This window comes from Coregonus lavaretus, assembly GCF_964263955.1.
Source record: "Coregonus lavaretus genome assembly, chromosome: 2".
Taxonomy (NCBI): domain Eukaryota; kingdom Metazoa; phylum Chordata; class Actinopteri; order Salmoniformes; family Salmonidae; genus Coregonus; species Coregonus lavaretus.
This window is the reverse complement of record NC_139989.1, coordinates 42,574,036-42,585,616: the sequence shown is the minus strand read 5'-3', so window position 1 is coordinate 42,585,616 and position 11,581 is coordinate 42,574,036. Positions and strand designations below refer to the sequence as shown.

Sequence of the window (11,581 nt, the reverse complement as noted above, 5' to 3'; positions counted from 1 at the left end):
TCTCCCAAATATGTGGAGGTAGATTTTTAAGTATAGCCGAGAATGTCAACGTTGGAACTTGTCAGGTTTCTCCTATTGTGATATATACAATGGTGATAATTGAAGACATATTTATAACCAAGCTCAAGAGTATAGAAATATATTTTGCCTGTTTTATACTCAGCAGAGCTGTGTATTAGGACAGAGGTTTACTTGACTAATGCCAGGCAGTATGAAGTCAGATGCATCGCCCCATCCCCTTCTCTGCTCTGGCTTCACACACATCTGAAGGAGATAGATCCCCAGCGCTCATCTCTCCACCACACAAAGACTTCCATTTGGTTTGGATGAAGATGCAGGGAACAATGAGAAGCAATCATTCTCAGAGTGAATGGACTCTGGGGATCGGGGACCTCTTGTTTAATAATATGTATGTCAGGTCGGGACTGTTTGCACAGATCTAATAGAAACATACACAGAACAAGCCATAGAGCTTTCCAGCCCGTCCCCACTCAGTGTTGTGCTTTCTAATGTATATCACTGGAAAGACAGTAATACAAACCTACAGGATTTGTTTTGTTCATGTATTGTATACATGAATTAACCCATTAGTATCAGTTTTCCCTTTGTTTCAGCTCCTCCTTGGCTGTCCTGTTCCCCCCAGCAGTCAGCTCCTGTAATCAGCAGTACCAGGAGGACGTAAAGCAGCCAGGGTCAGGGGGCACTGACGGCCCTGCTTGTTCCCCCTGACAGATCTGCATGTTGGGACAACAGTGTGCCACATCCCCTTGTTTGAATAGAGCCCCATGGTTCAGACTGCAGGGAGATAAGTCTATCAGGGCAGTTCAGGAGGTTTGGCTTTGACACCAGACAAGAAGTTTGTCCAGGGGGGGGAATGTTAGATTTGACCTCACCACCCAGCTGTACCTTCCATTAGATTGTCTAGAAAGTAAACTGTCATAAGGCCCACAAGCTGTGGTGTGGTTCAGTTTGAGTTTAAGTGACGTGCGGATTGACCATGGACCTCAGGATGACCCAACCTACCTACACATCCAACTGGTTTATGTTTACTCAGAACTGCATTATAACACAATGGCCCCTGCATGCCCAGACCTGCTCCACTACCTCAACCTGACCTGACACTCTTCCTTAACACCTGCCTCTGGACTACTCATGTTCAGGGTGACGATTACATAAACATTAGACTTACACAGACAGAACAAGTTGCACCACGGTTATTTGTCCAGTGGGTCTGGCCATTTTATGAAGCTTCGACAAGCTCAGACTTGCCTTAGGGAAATATGTACTTTTTTTCTGTTGTGAAAGACAAAGAGGGTCTCTTCATTATAACATGGGGCAAGAGAAGGAGGGAAGTGTTCAGAACGGGTCACACACACACACAAATCACCAAATTATTATTTTTATCCTGGAAGAACTTCTACACCACCATGAGTGAAATTGAATGAGCACTGCTACAATACCTCATCACGCTCTATTGCTAATGGATCCTCCTCTGTAAATGGAATTCAGATGTTTTGGGAAAGGCTGATAAATAACAAACTCCTTGAGGGAACTGAAAGCAACGTTTCATCTTGCAGAGATTGAAGTGTGTTCTTCTGCCCTGCTGGGTCAAGTCCTTTATTTTGTACTATCCATTTCAGAATGCACTGAGTAACCTGGGCTTAGGCAGGCTGGTACTCATAAGATGAAGGTTCAGTGGTGTATGGTGAGAGGGTGTAGGTAGGGGATAGAGATAGGACAGTTCATTCCTGGGCCCTGGTATTCACCCCCCTTGGCATTTATCCTATTTTGTTGCCTTACAACCTGGAATTAAAATGGAATTTTTTGGGGGGTTTGTATCATTTGATTTACACAACATGCTTACCACTTTGAAGACGCAAAATATTTTTTATTGTGAAACAAACAAGAAATAAGACAAAGAAACATACAACTTGAGCGTGCATAACTATTCAGCCCCCCCCCCCCCCCCCCAAAGTCAATACTTTGTAGAGCCACCTTTTGCAGCAATTACAGCTGCAAGACTCTTGGGGTATGTCTCAATAAGCTTGGCACATCTAGCCACTGGGATTTTTGCCCATTCTTCAAGGCAAAACTGCTCCAGCTCCTTCAAGTTGGATGGGTTCCACTGGTGTACAGCAATCTTTAAATCATACCACAGATTCTCAATTGGATTGAGGTCTGGCCTTTGACTAGGCCATTCCAAGACATTTAAATGTTTCCCCTTAAACCACTCGAGTGTTGCTTTAGCAGTATGCTTAGGGTCATTGTCCTGCTGGAAGGTGAACCTCCGTCCCAGTCTCAAATCTCTGGAAGACTGAAACAGGTTTCCCTCAAGAATTTCCCTGTATTTAGCGCCATCCATCTTTCCTTCAATTCTGACCAGTTTCCCAGTCCCTGCCGATGAAAAACATCCCCACAGCATGATGCTGCCACCACCATGCTTCACTGTGGGGATGGGGTTCTCTGGGTGATGAGAGGTGTTGGGTTTGCGCCAGACATAGCGTGTTCCTTTATGGCCAAAAAGCTCAATTTTAGTCTCATCTGACCAGAGTACCTTCTTCCATATGTTTGGGGAGTCTCCCACATTACTTTTGGCGAACACCAAACGTGTTGGCTTATTTATTTTTTTAAGCAATGGCTTTTTTCTGGCCACTCTTCCATAAAGCCCAGCTCTGTGGAGTGTACGGCTTAAAGTGGTCCTATGGACAGATACTCCAATCTCCGCTGTGGAGCTTTGCAGCTCCTTCAGGGTTATCTTTGGTCTCTTTGTTGCCTCTCTGATTAATGCCCTCCTTGCCTGGTCCATGAGTTTTGGTGGGCGGCCCTCTCTTGGCAGGTTTGTTGTGGTGTCATATTCTTTCAATTTTTTTATAATGGATTTAATGGTGCTCCGTGGGATGTTCAAAGTTTCTAATATTTTTTTATAACCCAACCCTGATCTGTACTTCTCCACAACTTTGTCCCTGACCTGTTTGGAGAGCTCCTTGGTCTTCATGGTGCCGCTTACTTGGTGGTGCCCCTTACTTAGTGGTGTTGCAGACTCTGGGGCCTTGCACACATGTGGACTTTACTTAACTAATTATGTGACTTCTGAAGGTAATTGGTTGCACCAGATCTTATTTAGGGGCTTCATAGCAAAGGGGGTGAATACATATGCACGCACCACTTTTCCATTATTTATTTTTTAGACTTTTTTGAAACTAGTTATTTTTTTCATTTCACTTCACCAATTTGGACTATTTCGTGTAAGTCCATTAAATGAAATCCAAATAAAAATCCATTTAAATTACAGGTTGTAATGCAACAAAATAGGAAAAACGCCAAGGGGGATGAATGCTTTTGCAAGATACTGTAGTTGTCCTATCTGTCTGTCTACATACACTAATAATAAATAATACAGTATAGTGAGATATAAAGTACATGTTTTTCCTATCCCTAGGAAGATCATAGAAACTACATCACGAAAGCATTTTTTAAAATCCACTGTATTTATTTCATTAATGCATTATTTACAGCCTTTTAATTAATAATTCAATAATTCATCTCCCCATTCATCACATGTACGTTTAGATACACTTACTGCCAAAGAAATGACCATCTATGCTGATTTTCATATTTTAATTTTATTACTTGAATCATACGTAAAACATCATTTACATAACATACCCTTAAAACCATGGCTATACTAATGTTAGGTAACCCTGAGCTTTTTTAGAATATCTACTAATGGAAAGAATATAAAAAATCATGATACAGTTTTACAGTTGAAGACTTTCAGAGCATAATGTAGCCGGCTAGAGAGCCAACAAACTGTCACGGGCACCACTCTCTCTTGCATTATGTCTGATCTGATTGCCCACACAATACTGATTGCGAAATTATATTATAGTAATAAGTGAAGAGTTCCAAAATGCTATATACACACATTTTTCACAATTTTCTTTTTCATCAGAAATGATTGCTTATGGGTACCTTCATGTGTGTGTAAAATATCACTGTTCTTCAATTGTTTTATTAATAGATTTTATATATGTATTAAAATAGGTTTAGTTGCAAAACGCTATATATTCATTGTTTAGCAGGAATGGAATGTTCGTATCCTGTATATTTGACTGTGATATGTGGTTGTCTCACCTAGCTATGTTAAGATGAATGCACTAATTGTAAGTCACTCTGGAGAAGAGCTTCTGCTAAATGACTTAAATGTAAAATGCAGCTATTCTACATACAGATCTCATATTGATTCATTTTTATTTTTGTTGTTTAAATATTGATATCACAAATGTATAATCTGTACAGTTCTCTATAAAATACATAGTTATTTATCACATTTGACTGTGTAAAACCTAGAAGTACTACTTATTCCTCTGAGAGTGAGGCGGATATATAGCGTTTTGCAACAAAACATGATTATTTGTCTCTCTGAAATGAAATCGTCAAGTGATAGAATTCAAATAAATAAGTCTGTTATTGAACAACCTCATGCCATGATTAGACGGTGAATAAACATACTCTTTCATAAGTTCTTTAAAAAATAAAAGCTAATTTACCAACATTTCAGAAAATGTATATATACAGTGGGGAAAAAAAGTATTTAGTCAGCCACCAATTGTGCAAGTTCTCCCACTTAAAAAGATGAGAGAGGCCTGTAATTTTCATCATAGGTACACGTCAACTATGACAGACAAATTGAGAAAAAATCCAGAAAATCACATTGTAGCATTTTTTATGAATTTATTTGCAAATTATGGTGGAAAATAAGTATTTGGTCACCTACACACAAGCAAGATTTCTGGCTCTCACAGACCTGTAACTTCTTCTTTAAGAGGCTCCTCTGTTCTCCACTCGTTACCTGTATTAATGGCACCTGTTTGAACTTGTTATCAGTATAAAAGACACCTGTCCACAACCTCAAACAGTCACACTCCAAACTCCACTATGGCCAAGACCAAAGAGCTGTCAAAGGACACCAGAAACAAAATTGTAGACCTGCACCAGGCTGGGAAGACTGAATCTGCAATAGGTAAGCAGCTTGGTTTGAAGAAATCAACTGTGGGAGCAATTATTAGGAAATGGAAGACATACAAGACCACTGATAATCTCCCTCGATCTGGGGCTCCACGCAAGTTCTCACCCCGTGGGGTCAAAATGATCACAAGAACGGTGAGCAAAAATCCCAGAACCACACGGGGGGACCTAGTGAATGACCTGCAGAGAGCTGGGACCAAAGTAACAAAGCCTACCATCAGTAACACACTACGCCGCCAGGGACTCAAATCCTGCAGTGCCAGACGTGTCCCCCTGCTTAAGCCAGTACATGTCCAGGCCCGTCTGAAGTTTGCTAGAGTGCATTTGGATGATCCAGAAGAGGATTGGGAGAATGTCATATGGTCAGATGAAACCAAAATATAACTTTTTGGTAAAAACTCAACTCGTCGTGTTTGGAGGACAAAGAATGCTGAGTTGCATCCAAAGAACACCATATCTATTGTGAAGCATGGGGGTGGAAACATCATGCTTTGGGGCTGTTTTTCTGCAAAGGGACCAGGACGACTGATCCGTGTAAAGGAAAGAATGAATGGGGCCATGTATCGTGAGATTTTGAGTGAAAACCTCCTTCCATCAGCAAGGGCATTGAAGATGAAACGTGGCTGGGTCTTTCAGCATGACAATGATCCCAAACACACCGCCCGGGCAACGAAGGAGTGGCTTCGTAAGAAGCATTTCAAGGTCCTGGAGTGGCCTAGCCAGTCTCCAGATCTCAACCCCATAGAAAATCTTTGGAGGGAGTTGAAAGTCCGTGTTGCCCAGCGACAGCCCCAAAACATCACTGCTCTAGAGGAGATCTGCATGGAGGAATGGGCCAAAATACCAGCAACAGTGTGTGAAAACCTTGTGAAGACTTACAGAAAACGTTTGACCTGTGTCATTGCCAACAAAGGGTATATAACAAAGTATTGAGAAACTTTTGTTATTGACCAAATACTTATTTTCCACCATAATTTGCAAATAAATTCATTACAAATCCTACAATGTGATTTTCTGGATTTCTTTTTCTCATTTTGTCTGTCATAGTTGACGTGTACCTATGATGAAAATTACAGGCCTCTCTCATCTTTTTAAGTGGGAGAACTTGCACAATTGGTGGCTGACTAAATACTTTTTTTCCCCACTGTAGCATTTTGAAATGAAACCCTTCATGTAAAATGAAGTGGTTGCTAATTAGGATAGATTAGTTTTGTTCTATAACAGACATTCATTACTACAATAACACCAGCCTGTTTGTTTCATGGATGCAAACAATCAAAAAGCAAATAGAAAATACACATAAAAAACACAGTAAATGTGACTCAGATAAAAAATAAATTAACGTATTTTCTCTGAATGAATCCATAATGCTAATGTAGCAAAATCATAGTCTATAGAGGTCCTCTGGCCGCCTGCTGGAGTGCTTGTTCAGTATTGGGGCTGGTGCTGGGTGAGGGTGTCACACATAAGACTCTGCTGTCCCCCATGGCTGCATCTCAGTGAAGAAGCCTTCACAGAAACTGAGACTATGGTCCAGTGTGATAGGCACTGCCTGCAGCTCCTCTTTCAGTTCCTCCCAGGGGTGCCTCTGCTGCTCATCAGGGAACAGTGTTAGCTCCTCAAAGTGCTGTGGGTGGACCGTCAAAGGGAGCGGCTGCTGCAGCCCAGTCAGGTTGAGGTGCTGCTGGATCTCCTCCATGCTGTAGCAGCCCATGGTGCTCACCTCCATGTACCTGCAGGCCTGCTGGTGGTCCCAGTCAGCCCCTCCGCTGCACCACTTCCCCAGGTGCCGGCCCCGGCCTTGATCCTGTTGGGAGAGCTCCACCTTACAGCCCAGGGAGTTCAGAGCTAGGTTCATGTCTAGATCCTCAAAGTTATTGCTGCTCCCATTCAGAACGTCGTCAAACACCATGGCCCAGTCTAGTTCTCCCTTCAGTGTCTCTGGTTCCCTGAGTTCCGGTGTCAACAGTGGTGACTTATGGACTATCTCCCACTTTGTGCCACCACGTTTGCATCTGTTCCCAGCACCTGCCCCTCTGTGGGACACTGTGTAGTGGGCCTGGGGGCAATGCTGGTGGTACTCCTGGGTTTTTCGGTTACGGGATGATCCTTGGGTTTTTCTGTGTGTCTGGGTGTTGAAATGGGTGGCGGGCATCCGCCTTCGCTTGAAGACCCCATTGACAAACATGTCCGCGTACTGAGGGTCAATCTGCCAGAATCCCCCTTTTCCTGGTTCATTCTTCTGCCTGGGAACCTTCATGAAGCACTTGTTGAGTGACAGGTTATGGCGGATAGAGTTCTGAGGAGAGAATAGAATGGGGTTCATGAAAAGATGAGCTAACTGACAGCAGTCTTATTAAAGATTCTTTGTCATTTGTCGCTGGATCATCATAATGTTATAACTAATGATGTGTATATATAAATCATTGGTTATAACATGTCAAATGTGCATCGTCAGGACAAGGTCATAACAAGTTAAGTTCAGTGTACTCCTGAATCATATACAGTGGGGAAAAAAGTATTTAGTCAGCCACCAATTGTGCAAGTTCTCCCACTTAAAAAGATGAGAGAGGCCTGTAATTGTCATCATAGGTACACGTCAACTATGACAGACAAATTGAGGAAAAAAATCCAGAAAATCACATTGTAGGATTTTTTATGAATTTATTTGCAAATTATGGTGGAAAATAAGTATTTGGTCACCTACAAACAAGCAAGATTTCTGGCACTCACAGACCTGTAACTTCTTCTTTAAGAGGCTCCTCTGTCCTCCACTCGTTACCTGTATTAATGGCACCTGTTTGAACTTGTTATCAGTATAAAAGACACCTGTCCACAACCTCAAACAGTCACACTCCAAACTCCACTATGGCCAAGACCAAAGAGCTGTCAAAGGACACCAGAAACAAAATTGTAGACCTGCACCAGGCTGGGAAGACTGAATCTGCAATAGGTAAGCAGCTTGGTTTGAAGAAATCAACTGTGGGAGCAATTATTAGGAAATGGAAGACATACAAGACCACTGATAATCTCCCTCGATCTGGGGCTCCACGCAAGATCTCACCCCGTGGGGTCAAAATGATCACAAGAACGGTGAGCAAAAATCCCAGAACCACACGGGGGGACCTAGTGAATGACCTGCAGAGAGCTGGGACCAAAGTAACAAAGCCTACCATCAGTAACACACTACGCCGCCAGGGACTCAAATCCTGCAGTGCCAGACGTGTCCCCCTGCTTAAGCCAGTACATGTCCAGGCCCGTCTGAAGTTTGCTAGAGTGCATTTGGATGATTCAGAAGAGGATTGGGAGAATGTCATATGGTCAGATGAAACCAAAATAGAACTTTTTGGTAAAAACTCAACTCGTCGTGTTTGGAGGACAAAAATGCTGAGTTGCATCCAAAGAACACCATACCTACTGTGAAGCATGGGGGTGGAAACATCATGCTTTGGGGCTGTTTTTCTGCAAAGGGACCAGGACGACTGATCCGTGTAAAGGAAAGAATGAATGGGGCCATGTATCGTGAGATTTTGAGTGAAAACCTCCTTCCATCAGCAAGGGCATTGAAGATGAAACGTGGCTGGGTCTTTCAGCATGACAATGATCCCAAACACACCGCCCGGGCAACGAAGGAGTGGCTTCATAAGAAGCATTTCAAGGTCCTGGAGTGGCCTAGCCAGTCTCCAGATCTCAACCCCATAGAAAATCTTTGGAGGGAGTTGAAAGTCCGTGTTGCCCAGCGACAGCCCCAAAACATCACTGCTCTAGAGGAGATCTGCAGGAGGAATGGGCCAAAATACCAGCAACAGTGTGTGAAAACCTTGTGAAGACTTACAGAAAACGTTTGACCTGTGTCATTGCCAACAAAGGGTATATAACAAAGTATTGAGAAACTTTTGTTATTGACCAAATACTTATTTTCCACCATAATTTGCAAATAAATTCATTAAACATCCTACAATGTGATTATCTGGATTTTTTTTTCTCATTTTGTCTGTCATAGTTGACGTGTACCTATGATGAAAATTACAGGCCTCTCTCATCTTTTTAAGTGGGAGAACTTGCACAATTGGTGGCTGAATAAATACTTTTTACCCCCACTGTAGTCCCCATCACAGAGATTCCAAGAAAATCAAACAACGTCAATCTTTTAAACTTGTCTAATAAAACTTCACATTTTTAATGGTGAGCAAGCGTTGCGCCTTTTCCTGTCCAATGATGTCTACACATTTTTACGTTGCACCTCTTTGAATTGAATTGAATGTATTTTAAGACGCTTGTTTCCAAAGTGGTCCTCATTGGTTGAGCACGTTCTACTTATTTCCAAAAGAAAATCAAACAAGAAATAACCCATGATTACATCAATGATTAAAAAATATAATCATGATAAGCCTAGAATTTATTTTCCATACAACATCAAAATAAATACTGTATCTCTGAGGGATTGGTTCCATGCAATCGCCCACACATCTCTCTCCCCCTGTGTTGCGTACCTCTCTCAGGTTTGATCAATAATGTAGAAGACAGACTGAGTCACTAACCTGCCAGCTGGTCTCAGCATGTCTGTAGTAGCAGAAGTTCTCTGTGATCCAGTTATAGATAGCAGACAGTGTGATCTTGTTCTTCTTCCCAGCCTGCATGGCCATGCAGATCAGTGTGGCGTAGGAATAGGGAGGCTTCACCTCGTGGTTGGTCTTGAAGTCTACCTCCTCCAGGGACTTGGCTGGCACAGTGATCTGGTGGTGGTTGTTGGTCACTGTCTGGTGAAGTGAGGAGTAACTAGTCCTTTTGGCTGAGGCACTGGAGGTGATGGGGCTGCCTGCACTCTGAGGCATGCTGGAGGCTGCAGTGTCCCCAGCAGGTGGACTGGAGGGGGAGTCGGAGCCCTGAGGGTGCAGGTGGCTGGGCTGAGGCAGGTGGTACGGTTGGCAAGTGGAGCCCGGTAGGCTTTCTAGACTCGCACTGACTATGGTGAAGTCCTGGAGCCATTGGAGGCTGGTGAGACTGTCATCCAGGTGCACTGAACCATTCACATTGTCTTGGTCTTCTGGGTGAAGCTTCATCCAGTTCTCCTGGAATCTGGTGGCAATCTCCTGACTTGGTAGTACTGGCATTGTAAAGTGTCCCTGTTAATAAATTCCCACAAAAGATCACTGTATTACATTTCTTGCTGGCTGTCATTCCCTGTGAATCCTTTCCATATTGGTGTGATCTCACTCAGCTGACTTTTAATTTACAATATGAAAAACTGCATTATAATCTCATAAAAATAAAAGAACAGTGGCCATTCATTCAAAAAGAAGTATTAGCAAAAACAGTACAATTACCTTGGTCTTGGTGTACTCCGCAGTGCAGCTTGAGTGATCGGTCCACTGTTCTCATATGGTACCCAACCTCTTACAAGTTATTGCGATGTCTGTACAGATGGCTTGGAGAGGAACTGCTATCTAAAAATGTAAACCCCAGATCCTGTCGGTGTGTGATAATAATCCCATAACGGCGGAGAGAAAGATCAGAACATACTGAGGGAAACACAGAAAAGACCGCCACGAGTTTTAATAGCCATAAACCAATTGCAGGTCGCTGATTGGCTCCGTGGTTTCCAGGTTTCACCTCTGTTTCTACGACTCACTGTATGTGTGCATATATAGGAAACATGTGTTAAATCAGTGAAAACAAACAGAAAGTAATTATTCAGAATATTCTATGTAATATTTTTTACCTAATTCATCAGCTAAAAATTGTCTTCTGACTGTCATGAATACGTTGTGCATTCATGCATTGTATGAAGGATGAGTTTTGATTTAAAAACTGAAGTGCAGTTTTGTTACCAAGGGTCTTCTGTAGGCTATTGGACAGTTAATGATAAATAATATTTAAAATGTATCCTTAATAATTGCAGATAATTAATACATCCTTAGATGATTGTAAAACAGCCACCTTTGGAGTTAAATGTTTACAACTGTGATGTGAATGTACCTACACATGGTCGATATTTGAATTGACGTTTTATAAACGTTGAAGACATACATGTTATAGTTAAAATATATTGTGTGTAGACATTGCGAACATACTGGCTCTGGGATGAAATTGGGTAATTCTGGGTTTGACATTATGTATTAGTGACATCTACTGGTTATTGTCGATGTTAGGTAATCGTGTTTGCTGTACTCATTTTTTCATCAGTAGGTCTACCCAGCTGACAGGGAAAGTATGATTTCATTCAAATTAATATGATAATTGTAGAAAACTCCATCACAGTCACTCTCTCTCTGGCCCTGGGAGTCTGGGACACAGGCTCACAAACTCTGACTTTCTAACTCAGGGTGTCAAACTCATTTTGCGCACTAAAGATAGTCATCTATCCATCATTTTTTGAATGTTCTATGCTCCCTGACTCTCTAGCTTTCATTTCGGTGATTATTAACGATTTGGACACAGTCAAGAAACTGTATGAATGTACTGTAGGTCCATTATCGTTTCTACACAGTCTCCACATGGTTTTAGTTTAATACATACACTATATGACCAAAAGTATGTGAACACCTGCTGG

The 11,581-nt window shown here is 42.1% G+C and overlaps 1 protein-coding gene across 1 annotated transcript; it reads right to left on the bottom strand.

Moving 5' to 3' along the window:
• Nucleotides 1-6,487: 6,487 nt before the first annotated feature.
• LOC311139071 (forkhead box protein J1-B-like) lies at nt 6,488-10,142 on the bottom strand (the record flags this gene model as incomplete). Its single annotated transcript, XM_084173939.1, has 2 exons — nt 6,488-7,327; nt 9,570-10,142. The coding sequence occupies 2 exons, from the start codon at nt 10,140-10,142 to the stop codon at nt 6,488-6,490; spliced, it is 1,413 nt and encodes a 470-aa protein (XP_084030065.1).
• Nucleotides 10,143-11,581: the final 1,439 nt, after the last annotated feature.